General features: G+C 42.3%; 1 protein-coding gene across 8 annotated transcripts in view; it reads right to left on the bottom strand.

Annotated features, from left to right (window-relative positions):
- Positions 1 to 22,451, bottom strand: part of Bptf (bromodomain PHD finger transcription factor) — a 130,123-nt gene that overhangs the window by 38,562 nt on the left and 69,110 nt on the right. For all 8 annotated transcript variants that reach the window (XM_069993103.1, XM_069993101.1, XM_069993099.1 and 5 more), the window contains 8 exons: positions 22,278 to 22,407; positions 21,377 to 21,515; positions 18,199 to 18,363; positions 13,540 to 15,844; positions 7,553 to 7,677; positions 6,479 to 6,607; positions 4,626 to 4,776; positions 4,222 to 4,264 (listed from right to left, as the gene is read on the bottom strand). In XM_069993103.1, coding sequence (XP_069849204.1) covers positions 4,222 to 4,264; positions 4,626 to 4,776; positions 6,479 to 6,607; positions 7,553 to 7,677; positions 13,540 to 15,844; positions 18,199 to 18,363; positions 21,377 to 21,515; positions 22,278 to 22,407 — 3,187 coding nt within the window. The remainder of the gene's footprint in view (positions 1 to 4,221; positions 4,265 to 4,625; positions 4,777 to 6,478; positions 6,608 to 7,552; positions 7,678 to 13,539; positions 15,845 to 18,198; positions 18,364 to 21,376; positions 21,516 to 22,277; positions 22,408 to 22,451) is intronic.

A 22,451-nucleotide genomic window follows, 5' to 3' on the forward strand; every position in this document is an offset into this window, starting at 1 on the left:
CCCCAAGAAAACTGACTAAATTTATTTCTATTTATTTATTTATTTACTTATTTTTTTTTTGGGGGGGGGTCCGGTTGTGGGGCCTGAACTCTGGGCCTGGGCGCTGTCCCTCAGCTCTTCAGCTCAAGGCTAGCACTCTACCACTTGAGCCACAGCGCCACTTGCGGTTTTCGTCTTTTTGCTTATGTGGGGCTGAGGAATCGAACCCAGGGCCTCATGCATGCATGCAAGGCAAGCACTCTACCACTGAGTCACCATCCCAGCCCCTAAATTTTAATTTTTGGTGCCAGCCTTGTGCTGTCTCTGAACTTTTTACTGAAGGCTAGGGCTCTATAGTCTGAACCACAGTTCCATTTCTGGCTTTTGAGGGGTAGGAGGGCGGTTGGTAGTTTTTAGCACAGAATAGAGTCTCACAGCTAGGCTGGCTTCAAATCACAATCCTCCTATCTCAGCCTCCTAGGTAGCTGGGATTACAGACATGAGCCATTGGTGACTAGCTTTTCTAATATATTTCATTTCTTCTTTTTTTTTTTTTGGTCGGTCGTGGGGCTTGAACTCTGGGCCTGAGCTCTGTCCCTCAGCTCTTCAGCTCAAGGCAAGCGCTCTACCACTTGAGCTACAGCGCCACTTCCGGTTTTCTGGTGGTTTATTGGAGATAGGAGTCTCACGGTCTCTCCTGCCCGGGCTGGCTTTGTTTTTTTTTTTTTTTTTTTTTGGGTCCGGTCGTGGGGCCTGAACTCTGGGCCTGGGCACTGTCCCTCAGCTCTTCAGCTCAAGGCTAGTGCCCTACCACTTGAGCCACAGCGCCACTTCCGGCTTTTTTTCTTTTTTGCTTATGTGGTGCTGAGGAATTGAACCCAGGGCCTCAGGCATGCAAGGCAAGCGCTCTACCACTGAGCCAACTTCCCAGCCCCCCCGGGCTGGCTTTGAACCGAGATCCTCAGATCTCAGCCTCCTGAGTAGCTAGGATTATAGGCGTGAGCCACCAGCGCCTGGCTAAACTTCTAATATATTTCATTTCTAAAGAGACTAAAATACATTTAATCTATAATTAAAATTTTAATGTAGGCAATATCTACATGTCTCTGTATCACACATATTTCATTATCATTGTCCAAAACAAAAGAAAATGATCCAAATTTTGTGACCTGTACAAACATCCAAGCTTTCAGAATGAAAAGAAGATGTGACTAGGAGGAACACCTTGCTGCTCAGGTGTGACAGTCAGAGCTGAAGACAAATAATAGGTTTCTGTTTCACTACAATAATCCAATCAGAATCAACAAGCTAAAAATTACAAAAACAACTTCTCTAGATTTCTGAAAGGTTTTTTGTTGTTGTTGCTTGTTTTTGTGCTGGTCCCAGGGCTTGAACTCAGGGCCTGGGTGCTATCCCTGAGCTTATTTTTTTTCTTAAGGCCCTCGCTCTACCACTTTATTGTCCTTGTTGTTGCCCCCCTTCCCCTTCCCCTCCCCCTTTTCTTTTTTTTTGGTAGTAGGGCTTGAACTCTGGGCCTGGATGCCCTCCCTCACTCTTCAGCTCAAGGCCAGCGCTTTACCACTTGAGCCACAGCGCCACTTCTGGTTTTCTGGTGGTTCATTGGAGATAAGAGTCTCATGGACTTTCCTGCCTGGGCTGGCTTTGAACTGAGATCCTCAGATCTCAGCCTCCTGAGTAGCTAGGATTATAGGTGTGAGCCACCAACTCCTGGTTTCTTTCTTTCTTTCTTTTTTTTTTTTTCGAATAGCTCATTGGAAATAAGTCTCATGAACTTTTCTGCATAGCTTCAAACTATGATCCTCAGCTCTCAGCCTTTTGAGCAGTTAGGATTACAGGCAGGGTAGCTAGCATCTGGTTCTCATAGTATTTTGCTAAAATATATTTACTAAAGATTAGGGCTGGGAAGGTGGCTCAGTGGTAGAGCGCTTGCCTTGCAATGCATGAGGCCCTGGGTTCGATTCCTCAGCACCACATAAGCAAAAAGAAAAAAGCCGGAAGTGGCACTGTGGTTCAAGTGGTAGAGTGCTAGCCTTGAGCTGAAGAGCTGAGGGACAGTGTCCAGGCCCAGAGTTCAGGCCCCACAACTGGACCCCCCCCCAAAAAAAAAAAAAAGATATTTTAGGGCCAGGGGCCAGTAGCTCACACCTGAACCTAGCTACTCAGGAGGCTGAGATCTGAGGATCATGATTTAATGCCAGCTTGGGCAGGAAAGTCCGTGAGACTCTTACCTCCATTAACCATCAGAAAACTGGAAGTGGTGCTGTGGCTCAAGTGGTAGAGTACTCATCTTGATTTGAAGAGCTCAGGGACAGCGCCCAGGCTCAGACTTCAAGCCCCATGACCACCACCAACAACAAAAAATGCTATTTTACAGAGAATGATATAATAAGAACCTCAAAAAAAAAAAAACCCAAACCCAACAGAAACACAGGAACTCTAGTCTATAATCTTTGCTACTTGTGGGGTAGAGGGTAGGGGATTACAGTTTGAGGGCAAACCAGGTATGAAAGGTGAAAAAATTGGTGAGACTCCATCTTATCCAATGGAAGGGTGTGATGTGGTAAAAAGTACCAGTCATACAACAACTTAAGAACCACAAGTAAGAGAACCACATTCCAGGCATGGGCAGAAAAGTGAGATCTAAGGTCAAAAATAAAGATCACACAAAAAAGGAGCTGGCTCAAGTGGTAGGGCATCTGCATAGCAATCATGAAGCAACCTCTAGAATACCACAAAACAAACAAACTCAGGGTTAAGCCAGTTATATTGCAATACAAAATTATAATCCCAACACTCAAAAGGTAGAGACAGTATGATCTTTAGTTTAGTTTAAGGTCAACCTGGGCTATATAGTGAGACTCTTCCTGCCATAAACAATTAAAAAAAAAATAGGCAAGGCCAGATACCAGTGGCTCAAGTGTATAATCCCTACTACTCAAGAGGAGACTCTTATCTCCAATTCACCATCAAAAAGCCAGAAGTAAACCAGGCACACACCTGTAATCCTAGCTACTCAGGAAGCTGAGATCTGAGGATCCCAGTTCAATCCCAGCCCAGCAGGAAAGTCTATGAGATTCTTATCTACAACCACAAAAAGCCAGAAGTAGAGCCTGGCTGAAGTGGTTGAGTGATAGCCCTGAGCAAAAGAGATTAGGGATAGAGCTTAGGTCAGCTTAGGTCCTGAGTTCAAGCCATAGGACCTGCGTGCGTACACACACACACACACACACACACACACACACACACACACACACACACACACTCAAGCCATAGGACCTGCGTGCGTACACACACACACACACACACACACACACACACACACGCGCGCGCCAGAAGCAGAAGTGTGGCTCTAGTGGTAGATTCTACTTGTCTTGACCAAAAAAGCTAACAGTGGGCCCAGAGTTCAAGCCCCACTTCTGACACAACATAGTAACAACAACAAAACTATTTTATCTATGTTCTATTTTATTTGTGTCTCCAGAGTTTAAAACTTCTCATTGGGGGGCTGGGAAGGTGGCTCTCAGTGGTAGAGCTCTTGCCTTGCATGCTCGAGGCCCTGGGTTCGATTCCTCAGCCCCACATAAGCAAAAAGAAAAAAGCCGGAAGTGGCGCTGTGGCTCAAGTGGTAGAGTGCTAGCCTTGAGCTGAAGAGCTGAGGGACAGTGTCCAGGCCCAGAGTTCAGGCCCCACAACCGGACCAAAAAAAAACCAAAAAAAACTTCTCATTGGGTGAAAGCACCTCATGTCTCCTTGATAGAAACAAGCATCTTCTCTTTGTGCAGCAAGTACCCAGGCACATGTACAGTTCATCACAGAACTATCACTGGCTTTAGCATCAGCAATTACAACAGATTCTTAGAATGGAGTTGTTAGTACAATTTACTTGTACATTGATTACAGAGACTTTCCAGATTGGAATTTATTTCTAGAATTCTAACTTCTGGAATTAGGAAGATAATGAACAACAGAACTTTCCTATGTTCTCCACTATGTTGCTTCCTGCACCACAAAGCTGGGTTCAAGTAATAAACTAAAAATGTGGGTGAGGGGCATTTAAAATATCCTGTGTATATACAGTTGCTGTGCTTGCAGGGTGTATAAATTTGGCAAGAACTGGAAACAGGTTTCCGGGCAGGACTCCTTGTTAGGTAGATGATCACTATGGTCTTAGGAGAGCCTCCCTATGGGCCCTGAAATCAGCCCCCACCTTTGGTCACTAACCTTAGCCTGTTGTTCAACTGCTTGGGCCTTTTCTTTCTCCACTCTGCAGAAAAAAAAAAAAAGCAACTTATCAGAAACTATCCTATCAGACATCTGGCCACTAATGTAAGAATATTTCTATTTATTTTTTTGCCAATCTGTTTAAAAAATAACGTTTAGGATAAGCAGAGACTAACAAATGGATATTAACATATAAAATAGGACCTTAATGAACAAAAAGTAACTCTTAAAATCAAAAAGTGCAATAAAATTAACATGACTTATATAAACACATAAACTATCTATAAACATAGACATATCTATATAGAAATATACTGTATATAAATTATATACTGAATAATAGCCTGATATTTTTAAATTCTGAATTGATAGAATCTATGACTAGATATTAAGGATTTCCTTACCTCTCAGCAAAGGCCCTGATTTCCCAGAGTTCTAATTCTTCTTCTGCTACCCAGGTTTCAATAATAACAGGGCCAGTTTGCTTAGGTGTTTCTGGTCTCTTTGGCCGCAGTGCACTTGATCTAAGGCCTTTCCTCTGAGGTGTAGGTGTTTCTTTGGGAAAAAAAGCAGAGTATTTTAAACAATATAGCTTTTTAGAAATGACTCTACTGCCAGGTGCTGGTGGCTCACACCTGTAATCCTAGCTGCTCAGGAGGCTGAGATCTGAGGATTGTGGTTTGAAGCCAGCCTGGTCAGGAATGTCTGTGAAAGACATCTCCAATTAAACACCAGAAAACCAGAAATGGCACTGCGGCTCAAGGTGGTAGAGTGCTAGCCTTGACTAAAAGAGCTCTTAGGCCCTGAGATGAAGCCCCTGACTGATGCCCCCACACCCCTCCCCCCACTCCCCCAAAATGAGAGTACTGCTGGAGTTTTCTCATATATATATATATATATATCATTCCCCCTCCCTCTCCTTTGGTTGTGGGGCCTGAACTCTGGGCCTGGGTGCTATCCCTCAGCTTTTCACCTCAAGGTTAGCGTTCTACCACTTGAGTCACAGCGCCACTTGTGCCTTTTTTTTTTTCCTTGCTTATGTGGTGCTAAGGAATCGAACCCAGGGCCTCATGCATGCAAGGCAAGCGCTCTACCACTGAGCCACCTTCCCAACCCCTCAACCTTTTTCTTTTTACTTCATTTTTGGACACAGATTGTATGCAGCCCAGGTTGGCCTTGGATTAATGATGCTTCCCCCTTAGCTTCGAGAGTGAATGTCGTAGACAGCAAGAATGTACAGCTAAGCTCAGCAAACTTTCTCTCCTTAAAGTGCCAGATGCTATAGTCAGACTATGCAGGCCAGCTGGTTTCTGTTCCAACTACTTGATTCTTCCCTTTGTATCACAATAGAAAAGAGCATGCATACCTGAGTAAGAATAACTATGCTTCAATCAAACCTCATTTGCAAGAAAAAAAGCAGGCTGTTGCAAAAGCTCATGGGATATGGCCCACTAGCTACGTGACCTGGTCCCTCTGTAACTATTTCTGTCCCTTCCCCACATGTGACTAAGAACCCAACACAGTTGCATGTCCCTCTCACAGTTGGGATGGGTATCCTTACTGGGATGCCTCAGTCTCCCAAGTAGCTGGGATTTCAGGTGTATGCCACTACATCCAGCCTGAATAATTCTTTATGTTTCATATTATTTTATTCTGTCTACTGAAGTACTTTGCAGTAGCTTCAACCCTTGGCTCCACAAACCACTTTCATAGGTCAGATGCTGCACAAAGTGCCATGACTACAATAAACTAGCCATAGTAGCAGCTGTTTTCCTGGGGCTAAGGGCCTATGGTCCAATCATTGCCCATATCTTCATTATATGAGGTTACACAGTAACAACAAGCACTAATATGTGGCTAACAGAATCTTGTTTTGTTTATTGCTTAAATTCACTTAAGATTTCTTACTTTTTTTTTTTGGTTGGTCATGGGGCTTGAACTCTGGGCCTGGGAGCTGTCCCTAAGCTCTTCGGCTCAAGGCTAGCACTCTACCATTTGAGTCACAGTGTCACTTCCTTGGAGATGAAAGTCTCTTGGACTTTCCTGCCCTGGCTGGCTTTGAACTGTGATCATCAGATCTCAGCCTCCTGAGTGGCTAGGATTATAGATGTGAGCCACCAGTGCCTGGCTTCAGTTAAGGTTTCTTTCTGAAACTTATAGAGTTCATATTCATACTAGTAATATTTTTCAAAATCTTTCAATTCATGTAATTAATGTGTATGGGTAACAAGAGAGTAGAATTTTTACCATTCTTTACCTTTTGGTGCTTCTGGAACTCCAATGGGACAAATGATTTTCCTGATACAGTATTCAGAACGAATGCCATAAGGACCAACATCCCGCCTCTTAATTATTTCTGTGGTTGTGATTTCAGTTTCAGATGTTTCTATGGGGATTTAATTGTATATTATTAATATCACCAGACATTCTCAGAGACTATAAAGGTACCACACCTGGCACTTTAATGAAGAGACACATATGGAATAAACCTTCAGAAACGTTTCATTAATGACTACACAGTTGCTAGCAGACTGCAACAGTATAGAGTTTCTTCCATGGGAAAACTTCTTAGGTTATATACTTATGTACTTTTGACCTAGGGTCTCACTATGTTGGTACTGAACTCTTGGATCCAAGCAATCTTCCTACTTCAGCTTCTTGAATAGCTGAGAGAAAAATTTCTAAACTGAACAAACTGTTGTAGGGTGCAACTTAGCTTCTGGCAGTGAAACTCAAAATACAAGTCCTGCGATGGAGGCTGGCTTGGTAGAGCACTAGCCAATGAGTGAAAGCAGTAAGTACCGAGTATGAGACCCAGTCTAGGACAAAAAAACAACCCACAAAATAAAAGTCCTAGAACAACACAAGCAAATACAGGATTCTGGGAGACTCAGTTTAAATGACTTCTAGTCTTATAAAAGCTGTCATTCGAAAGACTTGACTTTCATGTATGGTGTTTCACAATCTGAATTTTCCCAGCCACCAGGATTTTAGGATATGTGTCACAGTTAAAAGCTGCAGTGCTGTTGTTTTGGTAGTACTAGTAATTGAACTCAAGGCCTCACGCTTGCAAGGCCAACATTCTACCACTTGAGCCATGCCTTCAGCCCAGAAAGCTGTATTTTTATGAATAACCAAGATGCAAACTATCACTTGGAGCGAGCAAGGGAAGGGGTGACATTGTCCAAAAAAACTGTACTTTTTACCTGTATTTATGTACCTCTGTGCATCACCTTTAAAACAACCATTACATTTGTTTTGTAAAAGATGCTATCTACAATAGGTAACCAACCAGTCCACTGATGCTCTCTTTGAGACTCCACCCCCTTACCTGTCCGTGTGGTCCCTCCTCCTGGCGGAGCCTTGGCTGCCATGTCATCCCATCTCAGGCTGGCCCACAGTAATCGTAACATCAGGCTCACTCCAGCCAGGGACTTCACAGTCTGAAGCCTGTATCTGAAAGAACAGACCAAGTAAAACTCTCTCTCTACGTGCATATTCACACACATTTTCCATTGTAATCTCTGTTCCTCCCCATCCTTCTCTCTCCCTTGCTGTTCCTCCCTCTCTGTCCTTTCTCTTCTTTCCTTAATTGAAAGATTTTGGCTTTATCTTTATTATGGCTTCAGCATTTATAGATAGTTTTTTGTTTTGCTTTGTTTTATTTTTTTGTTTTAAAAGTCAGTTGTGGGGCTTGAACTCCGGGCCTGGGCCCTGTCCCTGAGCTCTTTTGCTCAAGGCTCTACGATTTTGGGCCATAGCGCCACTTCTGGTTTTTTCCCCAGAGATAAGTTTCATGGATTTTCCTGTCCAGGCTGGTGATCCTCAGATCTCAGCCTCCTTAGTAGCTAGGATTACAGGCGTGAGCCCCCCAGTGCCCAGCTTATAATATGGTTTTGTAAGATTCTGACATTATATGTTCCTTGAAAGAACTTTTTGTTCCTAGCACAACTTGTATCTGACAATTTTTTTTTTTTGGGTCTGGTCGTGGGGCCTGAACTCTGGGCCTGGGCGCTGTCCCTCAGCTCTTCAGCTCAAGGCGAACGCTCTACCACTTGAGTCACAGCGACACTTCTGGCTTTTTTTCTTTTTGCTTATGTGGTCCTGAGGAATCGAACCCATGGCCTCATGCATGCAAGGCAAGCACTCTACCACTGAGCCACCTTCCCAGCCCCATGTGTGACAATTTTAAAGGGTCCATATTCACTCTGAATGTCACATAAATATGCAAAGTAATAAGCATGTTTCATTGTAAAGCTGAAATGGTAACAATTTATGAAGATTTCATAAATTTATTCAATTCTAAATATCTGCAAGGAAAAGTAAAAACAAGAACAAATAAAATAGTTTTTTAAAGTAGCTACAGGAGTTTTTTTTTTTTTGTCGGTCGTGGGGCTTGAACTCTGGGCCTGGGTGCTGTCCCTCAGCTCTTCAGCTCAAGGCGAGCGCTCTACCACTTGAGCTACAGCGCCACTTCCGGTTTTCTGGTGGTTTATTGGAGATAGGAGTCTCACGGTCTCTCCTGCCCGGGCTGGCTTTGAACCGCGATCCTCAGATCTCAGCCTCCTGAGTAGCTAGGATTACAGGCGTGAGCCACCAGCACCCGGCAGCTACAGGAGTTTTGACTAATTTTTGCTGAAGCAGAAAAATCTGAAAATATTCAATCTTCTTTTTCTGTGCATAGCAATACAGGGCTGGAGCTCAGGGACAAGCCCCCCTTTTTTGTGCATAGCCACACGGGGGGCTGGAGCTCGGGGACAAGCCCCCTTGTTTGGCTTCTTCACTCAAGCTCATCTCTACTTCCATCTTTTCGCTGGCTCAGTAGAGATAAGAGTCTTACAGAATTGTCTGCCCTGGCTGGCTTTTCAAACCTCAATCCTGAGATCTCAGTCCCCTTTGTAAACTAGGATTACAGATGTAAGCCACGAGTGCCCAGCCTGTTTATATCTTCTTAAAAAGCAAAATTAAACCTGAACACTTTGCAAATCTAGGAAGACCTTTCCAGTGGAAAGAAAACTCTGCATCCAAATAGTGGTTCTGCAAAACATCAAGTACTAGATGATGAATAATATCATTTAACAATGTTAGTGAAGTTTAGGGATCCTATAACAAGTAGCAAAACATTAGAAAAAGGACAATGCTAGATCAGTGACTAATCAGAAATATTTGTTTTTCCCTTTACACATAAGCAGCATAGTATGTGAAGTTACTGAATTGTTTTTCTACTCTTCAAAGCCTAATGCTAAAAGCAATTTCAAAGGAATTTACTCAACTGCAGTGGGTAAATGTCCTATAATAGAACTCACTAGAATTCTTTCTTTCTTTTGGATAGGTCATGGGGCTTGTACTCAGGGCTGGGTGCTGTCTTAGCTTTTTCACTCAAGGCAAGCGCTCTACTACTTTGAGCCACCAGAACCTAGCACCAGAATGTATTTCATTTTGGGGCTTGAACTCAGGGCCTAGGAGCACCTTTGCTCAAGGCACTCTACCACTTGAGTCACAGTGCCACTTTGGCCTTTTTTGTTTATGTGGCACTGAGGAATCGACCCCAGGGATTCATGTGTGCTAGGCATGTACTCTACAACTAAGCTACATTCCCAGCCCCATGATGCATTTTAAAGGAGCCTTAGGCTGTCACTTCTCTATTAGGACCTTTGGATAACAAGCAATTGACATTTTCACTCTACATAAATGAATACACTGGCTAATTACAATGTAGGGAAGTCTACAAAATCAAAGTAACTTCTTTCACTAATAGAGATAGACTGTGTCAGTGTGTTACTGGAGACTGAACCTAGAACCTTTCATGCTAGGCAAGTCCTCTACCACTTGAGCCATATCTCCAGCCCAGTAGACAGTAAATCTGAAGACAACGTAGCATTTGAAGGGCAATATTTCCTACTAGGGGCATTAGAAAAAGGGACCATGTGAAAAAAGACCAAGCTCTAGCTAGAAATTTGCTGCAGCTCCCTAACATCCTGCCCCTACTTTGACACATTGTTATCTCCTGGTCCATCCTCAGTCAGGACAGAGCAGCTCCTTAATTAGGAGGGAAACACAAAGTGCAGGGATATCCTGAGAGGAGAAAGTGTCTCTGTCAGGCTACACCCTAAAGAAATCCTTCGGGAGCTCTGCTCTCATGGGAGAAAGCAAATGGAGACTTAGGTTTAAAGACAAGTTCATTCTCTCTCTCTCTCTTTTTTTTTTGGCCAGATGTGGGCCCTGAGCTCTGGGCCTGGGCGCTGTCCCTCAGCTCTTCAGCTCAAGGCTAGCGCTCTACCACTTGAGCCATAGCTCCACTTCTGGCTTTTTCTGCTTATGTGGTGCTGAGGAATCGAACCCAGGGTCTCATGCATGCAAGGCAAGCACTCTACCACTGAGCCACCTTCCCAGCGACAAGTTCATTCTCATTCACTCTTCTCATCTTCTCATCTCTATGTCCACACAATAACCTCATCAGGGAGAAACTCCCTAGATCATCAGCTTGCTCCTCCAGTCATTTGTTCAGAACACAGCTAAGTCTCGGCTGTATGGCAGACTATGTGAAAGGATCTGCTTCTGTGTTCTATGTACAAGACAGGGATATCTGACCTAGCTTGAGGACAGAGATCAGAGGTTTGGTGTCATCTAAAAGGACAAGTTAAGGGTGCTGGGCAGGGGGGGGTGAGGAGGCGTGTCTGAGGGCAAGGGGGGTACAGATTTGCTCAGGAGAAATGTTGCAGAGCACACACTTGTCTGACACCACATCCAATGTGTTATGAGAGTGGGGCAGGATTGTGGAGGTTCAGATGGAGATGGCCTGACAGAGGCAGGCAGAATCCAAAATGTGCTGCTCAGACCAAAGACTTAAAGAGTGAGTGTGTGTGTGTGTGTGTGTGTGTGTGTGTGTGTGTGTGTGTGTGTTTTGACTTAAAGAGGGTGTGTGTGTGTGTGTTTCGACTTAAAGAGTGTGTGTGTGTGTGTGTGTGTGTGTGTGTGTGTGTGTGTGTGTGTGTGTGTGTGTGTGTGTGTGTGTGTGTGTGTGTGTGTGTGTGTGTGTGTGTGTGTGTGTGTGTGTGTGTGTGTGTGTGTGTGTGTGTGTGTGTGTGTGTTTCAACTATTGGGTAGTTATCCACAGAATAATCATAGGCCAGAGTGACATGTTACGGGATTCTCCTGGCAGCACTGTAGAGATTACCAGGTCAAAGTGATCATGAAACACAGAGGCAGGCCTGGGAAAGGAAAGTGTCAGTGGACGGGTCAAAGTTTCTGTGTCCATGAGACTAACTTCACTCACCACAATGCTCAGCTATAACATTAATAGAACTCTTACATGCAGCCAGGCACACCTATAGTCCCAGCAACTGAGGGGCTGGGCACAAGGAGCCTAGAATTGGTGACCAGTCTGGGCAACATAGTGAGACCCCAGAATAAATATTTGAAACTATCACTCCTGTTATCTGTAGGATTCTTAGTTCCTGCTCTAAGGATCATACTTGATTCAAGTGTGAGTATAAAAATGCACTTCATATGCATGTTTTTAATAGCTTTTTAAAAAATGTGTTCCAAAATCAAGAACATACATATTTACCCATGCCTCTCTCAGAAGGTATTTCATTTACCTCAACTTTAGCAAATTAAGATGTTAGCAGGTATCTGAAGGCAATTATCAAAAACATATAGGAAAGTATTTCTTTCCATTAAAAAATGAGAAATTAAACAGGTACAAATTGTGCACAGTACATAGCAAACATTGACACAAGGCTCCTAAACCCAGCTGTGCACAGAAGGGCCCTGAGCACGGCTTGAGGGCTGGCAAATTCAGAGAACAGCACTTCCCCGTTCAGCCTACCTTCCACTTCCCAACAGAAAAGAGCAGAAGGGCCAGCCTCAGCAATTGCCAGGTCATTTGAATTAGAGTATTTGTACACAGTAACTTTTCCAGTGGGAAAGAAGTTACCTGCAGGACAGTCAAGGATACATTTTGGGACCGCTCTCAATGAAGAAAGCAGAAAAGTGCAGAGTAATCCTACAAATCCATGAACTGTAATGAAGAGTTCCTTGATTCCCTGCAGGATTCTGCAAATCCTTCATTGCAGGCCCTGCAGAGAAATTGGACTTTTCAGCTGTCTCTATTGCATGTGTAATGGAGTGATGATATTTTACTTTAAATTAAATGATGAGTAATAAAAATAAAACTTGCTCATACAAACTATGTATGATTGGTTGGATCAGTAAATTAATTCCTCTACACAGAGCACTTATTTACATTCTTGTTTGGTCTCTTCTGATATTAGCTGACTATAATATAAAGGACACACAAAAAGTGTGACGTAAAAGAAATTTGGAAACACATTAAAAGACACACCAAAATGAAGTTTTAGGAGAAATGCAATCTGCTCAGTAACTTACTACAATAATCTTAGGAATCTAGCAAAAACAATCTTCAATAAGACCTGGCCTGCTTTCCACACACAATCCCCAGGCCCCTACACATTCTCATACTTATGTCCTACCTTCAGTTGAAAGGGTGAAGAGACAGAGACATATATTAAAAAGGATAAAGCAAGGACAAATAGGTGAAAGATGACAAAGTAGCAGAGTGGGATTCAGGAAACTAGGCCTTACTTCTAACTCCACCCCTATGTAGGCAAAGGCAAATTGCTAAACATCTAGGCAAGAATTTCTATGGTCCATTTACAACTGCCAATACTATATACTTAGATCTGTCTCCTGGAATCTACAGTGCCCAGAAAATTTTAAACGAGGAACACTCCTGAGTTCTAGACTATTCCTAAGGAACTGCAGAGTCTACTTTTTCCTACATGAATAACAGAGAACTCCAAAATACAAGTTTATCATGCACATAAATTACAGAAGATTTCCACATTATGATGAATTTTAAGAAATATGTTGGTATGCTTTCTTCTTTTTACATCTTTATGAGCATCTACCCAATAGAAATAAAATACAAACATTCCAGAAAGTTGGTGATAATCCCAATCCAATTTTGTGGTTATCTTGTGTGAACAAACAAAGCAGCAAATAACTTGCACACGAGCACGCTAGGGTTGACAGGTTCCCTTTGCCTTATGAAAGTTAAAATTGAAAATTGAATTAAAGGACTCCCTTACACTTCCAAGTCTTTCAGTATTTCTTCCTAAACGAACTTTGGTATCTACCAACTAGCCAAGATGGAAGCTTTCTGTATCTTATTTCTATGACCAACTTTGCTCATTGAATGCATGCCTCTCTGTCGCAGTTCAATTATCTTACTACAAGTGTGGGATCATTCTTTGAAAACTTCCCATCCTCCCAAATACATTTTAAAATATATACCTCCAAGTGATTCCAAAGGTTGGTCTAGGAGAAGGATACGGCCATATATCCAAGGCAGGTTTCGCATTATAATTAAAGTAAGGGACTTCTCGAATTCCTCCTTTTCTGGCTAACTTTTTTAAGTCATCATTAGGCAAGACAAATATGCTCTTCTTGCTGCTCTTGGTGATAAACTTCCTGTAGGATGGCAGAGCTGTACCTGAGCGAGCCTTCTTCGGTCTGGAAAACTTCATCAGTTTCACCTTGTCCCTCGTGGAATACTCTTTGCTGACAGTCATGGATGTCACCAGTGTGCCTCCTGCGGTGGTCAGGGAGTCTGTCACGGTCGTGGTGACCACGGTTTTGCTCTGCTCCTTAACAGAGATGATGTCCTCAGTGCTGTCTGTGGAGGGTGTAGACAGTTTGGTGACTGTTGTGGTGGTAGTAGTGACTGTGGATTTGGCACAATTTTCGGTGGACGACACCACAGTTTGCTTATCGCCTTTTGCTACCTTGATCACAGTCTTCGATTCCGTGGCAACCGTGGATGTCATTGTGGTAACTTCTGTGATGACAGTTTTCCTTTTGGAATCTCCATTGATGTTTTCGGCTTTGTGGGTGGGCAACCCATTTTCATCCGTGAAATCATTACTGAGGTTGGACTCCTCTCCGGAGGTAACAGAGGACGGAGTAAGCTTCTTCACTTCTGGGGTTTCCACTTCCATATCTTCTACCTGATTAAAGGAATTGCTTTCTGGACAAGAGGATGGAGGCGTCATCTGCGTGCTGTCAGACTCTTTGGTTGATGGCAGGCTCTTGAGGCTATCCTGGTAATTACCTTCAGCATCTAAGGAACTTGGTACACGTGAATTGGTCTCTGAATTGTTTTTTTCGTTCAGCTCTTCCATGATGACATCACCATTAATGAAAGGCTTCATAGAAGGTTCTTTAACAGTCAAAGGCTTAATATCATTTTCAGGGATTATTTTATTTACGTTATTAACTCTGGATTCAACATTACCACTCACTACTTTACTTTCGGGGATTTCCTTCAAGCAGTCACCTTTTGAATATATCTTCGCTTTCTTATCTTTTCCATTTATTTGAAAAGTGCTCTTCGGTCCTTTCCTCTCAGACTCTCGATTTTCACTATTCCTTTTATCAGTGGTATTTTTGAGGTTTGCTTGGTCGGCACATTTGTTCATTGGTCTCTCCTCTGAGCTCTGCTGCTGGCTTGTTTTTTTCCCATTTGCTTCCGTTACCTTGCCCTGTAGCCTGTCACCACAGTTTCCAGTGGACTTCGAAACAAATTCACATCTCAATGGCTCTGAGCTTTCAATATCTTGTTCTGGAGTTAGGAACTGTTCAGAAATACTTTCACCGCTATTCTGAACAACCATATCTTCTTCACTACTATCCTGAATAGACATAGTATCAGAACTATTTTCCAAAGTGCTGTTATTATATTCATCACATACTAGTTTCCCGTCGAAGTCCATTGCTTTTGAGAGTGATGGGGCATCTCTGTTGCTGGAATTTTTAGGTCCTGATGGGAGTAAAGCAGTCTCAGAAGAAGAAATAAAGTTGTCATTCTCTTCCTCTAGGAGTGGTTTTCTGTTCTTAAATCTCAAAGTACCACTATCATCTGTTCTGGCTGGTTTAGAGACATCGATGAAAAGAGCACCTCCTTTTGTTTTGCTTTTGCTGAGTTCCTGTCCTTCACTGGTGCTTTCAGAGAGACTGTCATCTATGTCATTGTCAACGGAGTTTTGTTTCTGGTAATTTGTCCCCAGAGTCCGAATGGAGACATCATCTAACAGGCGGCGTTTTGAATAAGGTTTGCTTGGGGTAAGACTAGAATCACTGATGCCCAGAGCTGAGGAATCACTTTGTGAACATCCCTGAATTGACTCCTCACACTTCTCATTATTTACAACTGGGCTTGGTTCGTCTCTCAGCAAGTCATTTTGACACCCTTCTTTTGCTTTGGTTGTGATGGGTGAATCAGAGAGATCTCTCAAGGAAGTTGTAGAAGACTTTCCAGAACCCTTAATTCCACCCTCTAACTTCATCTTTTCCAGGCGCTGTTTTTCTTCCATGGTGAACTGCTTAATTCGCCTTTCAAGAAGCCCATCTAGTTTGGATGATTTGGTTTTCTTTTTGTAACAAGTCCTTAGGTGAAAGCCCTCACTGACATTGACCACATCGACGGGGGAGCTTTCCTGACAGTTCACATGTGACTCCGCTTTCACCTCCTCCTGATCCACCTCCATTGCTTCTTCCTTGAAGGACTTATCATTCTCAGAATCCAATAGCTCTTTCACATCTGTGAAATAGACATTTACAGAACTGTAATTTTTAACTCTGAAAATAGGGATTCGTGAGACTATATACATATAAACACATATTTTACACACACACAGACACACACACACACACAGACACACACACATACAATATTAATTTTTGTGCCATTCCTGAGGTGTGAACTCAGGGCCTGGGAGCTGACTCTGAGTATTTTTGCTCAAGGCTCTACCACTTGAACCACACAGCTCCACTTTACTTTTGGGTAGTTAATTGGAGATAAGAGTCTTACAGAAAGCCAGGTCCTGGTGACTCACGTCTATAACCCTAGCTACTCAGGAGGTTGAGATCTAAGAATTGTGGTTCAAAGCCAGTCTGGGCTAGAAAGTCCAGGAGAATCTTATTTCCAATTAACCATCAGAAAACCGGAAGTAGTACTGTGGCTCAAGTGGTAGAGCACTAGCCTTGAGCTGAAGAGCTGAGGGACAATGCTGAGAGCCCTGAGATCAAGCCCCATAACAGACCCAAGAAAAATAAAATAAAATAAATTAGAGAATGTGAGTCTGGTGGCGCACACCTATAATCCTAGCTATTCAAGAGGCTGAGATCTGAGGATTATGGTTGAGAACCATCCTGGGCAGAAAAGTCCCCGTGAGACTCTCATTTCTAATAAACTACTCAAGAAAGCTGGAAATGCCCCTGTGGCTCAAGTGAGAGCGCTAGCCTTGACCAAAAAGAGGCTCCAGGACAGTGCCCAGGACCAAAGGGGGGGGGGGGGAGAAAGCTGGGCATTGATTGGTGGCTCATGCCCATAGTCCTAGCTACTCAGGAGGTTACAATCTCAGGATCACAGCTGGAAGCCAGTTTAGGAAAGAAATTCTATGATACCCTAATCTCCAATTAATCAACAAAAAACAGAAATGAAGCTGTGAGCTGTGATTCAAGTGGATGAGCACTAACCTTGAGCAATAAACTCAAGCCCCAGTTCTGAAACGCATGTGTGTATGCATGCACACACAGGTAATGCTAAAGCTTTAAGGAAATATCATACATTTTGAAGTTTCTTTTTTTTCTTTTTCTGTTTTTGTCAGTTGTGGGGCTTGAACTCAGGGCCTGGGGACTGTCCTTGAGCTCTTTTGCTCAAGGCTAGCATGCTCTACCACTTTAAGCCACAGCTCCACTCTGGTTTTTTGAGTGGTTAATTGGAAATGACTCTCACAGGGACTCTTCTGCTTGAGTTGGCTTCGAATTGTGACCCTTAGATCTCAGCTTCCTGAGTAGCTTAGATTATAAGAATGAGCGAGCCACTGGTGCCTGGCTTAAAGTTTCTTTTTTTTTTTTTGTCGGTCATGGAGCTTGAACTCTGGGCCTGGGCGCTGTCCCTCAGCTCTTCAGCTCAAGGCGAGCGCTCTACCACTTGAGCTACAGCGCCACTTCCGGTTTTCTGGTGGTTTATTGGAGATAGGAGTCTCACGGTCTCTCCTGCCAGGGCTGGCTTTGAACTGCGATCCTCAGATCTCAGCCTCCTGAGTAGCTAGGATTACAGGCGTGAGCCACCAGCGCCCGGCTTCCTGGTTTAACGTTTCTGAAGTGATTAAATAGATCATGGACAGGGTTATACATTATAAAATGTTTTTAAAAACCACATATTCCACTTTAATACACTCCTTTTTACAAAAGAGAAGTTTCTCAAAGGTTACACATACAGTTGCATTTAAACTAGTCAATTTCATTCCTAGATCTAGCTCTGAGAAGTAAGAACATAAATCTACAAAAAATAAAAACACCAAACTCTGGTTTATAGCTAAGAAGCAGAAACAGGTCAGATATGCCCTGTTAGAGACAATGAAATAATAAAATACTGGAAATAATAAACCTTGAAAACACTATACTAAGTCAGAGAAGTCAGCTACAGGACAACATATTGTCTGATTACGTTGAAATGTCCACCACAGGAAAATGCATACAAAGAAGAGACTGGTAGGCTGGAAGCATCTGGGAAGGATTGCAAGGTGACTGCTTGTGAGCAAGAGGCTTAATTTTGGGGTGATAAAAATGTGCTAAGGTTGACTATGAAGATGCTATGACAACTCCATGTCTAACCTTTTGTGAAACTTACCTTTTGTAACAAAGTAAAGTGTGTATTAGATTAAGTGTTTAACCTTGTCCATGATTTATTCTAATCATCTCAGAAACTTCACAGGCTAACCACCTGGAACTATGTGACCATGGTCACATTAACTGGGTGAACTGTACATGACACGAATTCCGTTTGTTAATAAAGCTGTTAACAGAAGGACGAGTACCTTTCCTGAGGTGAAACCGGGCAGTGCATTCCTATGACGCCCAGGCGCCCTCCTCACGGACCCTCCTTACCTTCTTCCTTCTTCTCAGTAGTCTTTGACATATCCACTTCACTCTGGCCTGCTCCTTTGGCAGTATCTTTTTTTTCACAATCAGATTCTGTTTTTATTTTTTTGGGACTTTGTAGACCTTTTTGTTTATCTGATTCATCCATATTTTCATCTACATTATTTTTCACTAAAAAGAATCACATATAACAATTATATATATATATATATATATATATATATATATTCAATACTAGAAATTAACTCTATATATCTAGTTCAGTAGAAATAATCAAATATTTGCCAGTTAGTATATGTCATTATTTTTTATCACAATAGAAGTTGAAGGCATCCCATATCCTTTATCCTCCCCTGCTTGGGGAAAAAAAAAAACAACAACCAATTTATATGCTGGTGACATTCCTCTTCTGTAAGCATTACGAGTCCTGGTATTTCAAACAGGTAACTATGAAATGTTTGGGTTTCCCAGGATTAAAGGTCTTCTTGGGCTGAGGTGCATCTTAGTAATAAAATTTTTGACTAACACATGCAAATGCCCTGAGCTGAAATTTCCTGAACTGCAGTGCTCTTCAGCACTGGTCTTAGGGCTTGAAATCAGGGTCTAGGAGCTGTCCCTGAGCTTTTGTGCTCAAGGCTAGTGCTCTACTTCCACTTTTCTGGTAGTTAATTGGATCTAAGAGTCTCATGGACTGGCTCTGAAATAAGATCTTTAGATCTCAGCCTTCTAAGAAGCTAGGATTACAGGCATGAACTGCTAGAAGCCTATTATGATTTCTATTTTATAAAGCATGTGGACTGCTGCTTTCTTTCCTGCCACCGCCTGGGAGGCAGAGCTGAGAAAGACCATTTACCACTTAATGAGATAAAAGCCCTGGATTTGAACAATGGAAAACACTGTGCTAAAGAAAGTGGATTTAAAATAAATCTGGAAAATATAAATATGTATATTGATCAGCTGGATTTTATCATATAGGTCAAAGCCAGGTCAAAATAATTAAACAAAAAGCTCCTATAGCTCTCTATAATCCCAAGTGCTACATGGGGTAAAAGGAGCAAGGAAACAGTAATAAAAGAATCTTTTAATCATCTGTTGGAGGGTATTATAACCGCCATTTGAGATGAATATAATAGATTACAGAATTGAGTCCTGGCTATTGCTAGTTCCCAAAGAGAAATAAGCCTTGGAAATTCTACTATGTCCGAGAAACTTTTAGCTCTATGAAATAGTGAGTCTTGTAAATACCTATTTTCAGATAAACTAATATAATTTTTCTATAGAAACAACTTCAGTGAATCAGTCAGAAAGAAGCCAAGGCTCATCACTAGGCAAACATACAGTTTATTTTATACTAGACAATGTCCTCATAGAGGTTTCATAGGGATGAATACACCGCAGCCTGAATTAGCAAGTCTCACTGCACAGCTACCATGAGCTCTGCTGAAACCCCCTTAGATACCAAAAAACCACATGGCAGACAGCAAAAAAAGCTACAGAAGACATGTGTGCTGGCCAGGGTTCTACCTCCCATCACTGTGCTTAGTGTGTCACTCAGCCTATCTCTGAAGTAATTAATCTTTAGTAATTTGAGGGGTTGGAGGCGTGGCTCAATTAGTAGAAGACTAGCCAATAAGTGAAAGCCTCAGGTACTGAGTTTGAGTCCTGGTCTCTGCAACTTGAAATTCCTTAGTTTCTTAAAAGGCCACTTCTAAAATCTCAATCTATAACTCCATTCTGTAACAGTATTCTATTCTGGAAGCCCTTGTCACTTCTTTTCTGGGTTTGCTATGTTCAGGAAGAATGAGCTTACCAGATAGGTGACTTCCCAAGGATTCAACTAGTATACGGATTTTTTGTGTGTATGTACCAGTTCTGGGACTTGAACTTGACCTGGGCACTGTCGCTGATATTTTGTGCTCAAGGCCAGTGCTCTACCACTTGAGCCACAGCTCTACCTCCAGATTTATTATGGTTAATTGGAGATAAGAGTCTCACAGACTTTCCTGTCCAGGCTGGCTTTGAGCCATGATCCTCAGAGCTCAGCCTCCAAGTAGCTAGGGTTACAGGCATGAGACACGGACACCCAGCTTAGTACAGAATTTTGACTTTGAAAAACAAACCAATCAGGTGGTTATCACTTTCATTTTATAAATATTTTTCTATCATATTTAAATTAAATCTTTAAAACCTTTATTTAAATTAGAATCTTGCGAACTTTAGAGTTTAATCAGTCGACTACAATACTAATTTTGCATACTACTAAAACTTCAGTAAAATGCTTTTATCCAAAATATGGCTGGCTGCAGGGCGTGGACTAGATTTGTAATCTGAGATACTCTGGGAGCAGAAACTGGGAGAGCTGGGAAAGCTAGAACTTGAGGCTAGCCCAGGAAAAAAGTTAGCAAGACTCTTTCTCAATAAAACAAGTCAGATGTGTTGTGTTGGCCCATGCCTGTGGTCGCAGAAGAATTGTGGTCTGAGACCTGTCCTGGGTGAAATACAAGAGCTAACCACACACACACACACACACACACACACACACACACACACACACACACACACACACACACACACACACACACACACACACACACACACACACACACACGAAATACAAGAGCTAACCACACACACACACACACACACACACCAGATCAAGCCATGCATTGGGTGGTTCACACCTATAATCCTAGTAGGAGGCTGAGATCTGAGGATCACGTTTCAAAGCCAAGCTGAGCAGGAAAGTAGTGTACGAGACTCTAATCTCCCATTAACCACCAGAAAAGTGGAAGTGGTGCTGTGGCTCAAGTGGTAGAGTGCTAGACTTGATCTGAAGAGCTGAGGGACAGCGCCCAGGCCCAGAGATCAAGCCCGACGATGACGACAACAACGACAACAACAACAATAATGAGAACGATGACCACCACCACCACCACCACCACCACCAAGACCAAAACTAAAATCAAATCGAAAAGGGAAGATGTGAATCAAGTAGTAACAGAGCACTGGCCTAGCCAAGTGTAAGGCTCTGTGTTCAAAATCCCAATAGTATAAATAAGTATAAACAATAAAGTTAATATACTATGAATTTCTAAGAAAATAATACATATCAAAAATTGTTCTGCATATAAATCAACATTACTACTTAAATATTACATATAGCATAAAATAATTCACCACTTACTTCCTTCTAATGGCTTTCTGTAATTCACATTAGTATTGCCTGGCAATTTAGGAACAAACCTATAAACATGAGTTTTACTAATCCAGCTCCAACCACCGTATCCTGTTACTCTGTATTCCTCTCCTTTCTGTTTCCACACCTAGATGAATGCAAACATTTCTGTTAGACAACATGGTTAAAAAGCATGTAGAAGTTCATGCTTGTTAAACAATACTAAGAATCAAACAAATTAAAGGTATCAACTAATCTGTCTCATGGAATCAAACATTTATGGATGAACGTATCTTTTTTCTTTTCTTTTCTTTTTTTGCACCAGTTCTGGGCCTTGAACTCAGGGCCTGGGCATTGTCCCTGAGCTTCTTTTGTTCAAGGCCACAGAGCTGCTTCTGGAGTTTTCTGTTTATGTGGTACTGAGGAATTGAACCCAGGACTTCATGCAAACACTCTACCACCAAGCCACATTCCCAGCCCCTCATTCCTTTCTAAAATGAGAAAGTGAAACCAATTTTCCATCTGTATTCCATTAAAAGAAATCTATGCTAATAGCTGGGTACCAGCTGGGTACAGGCTCACACCTGTAATGCTAACTACTTACTTAGAAGGCTGAGATCTAAGGATCAGAGTTCAAAATCAGTCCTGGCAGAAAAGTTCTTGACACTCCTCCACTTAACCAACAAAAAGCTGAAAGTGGAGATGTAACTCAAGTGGGAGAGTGCCAGCTTTGAGCAAGAAATGTCTGAGTGGGAGGCCCTGAGTTCAAGCACTGGTAGCCCCCCTGCTAAAAAGAAAATGAAACGTATGCTTAGAAAAGTACCAGAAAGATGAACTTCATCACAACTGTATTAATTACTCAATGTCTCAGAAGTGGCCAGCTCAGCTGAAGAGGATGGAGTTGTGTTACCTGGTGTTTGACAGGGAATGTGTACTTCACCCATGTGGCCTGCTGCATTGTTTCTTCCTCTTCCTGCTTCTTCTCCTTCTTCTTCACTTTCTCCTTCTCTTCTCTCTCAATGGATGTCATCCTGTGTAACCTACAAGCAGAAAAACAGAGTTTTATGTAAACTTTCAAAGAGGT

Source organism: Dipodomys merriami, unplaced genomic scaffold (genome assembly GCF_024711535.1).
Source record: "Dipodomys merriami isolate MVZ:Mamm:240054 unplaced genomic scaffold, mDipMer1.0.p SCAF_42, whole genome shotgun sequence".
Classification (NCBI taxonomy): domain Eukaryota; kingdom Metazoa; phylum Chordata; class Mammalia; order Rodentia; family Heteromyidae; genus Dipodomys; species Dipodomys merriami.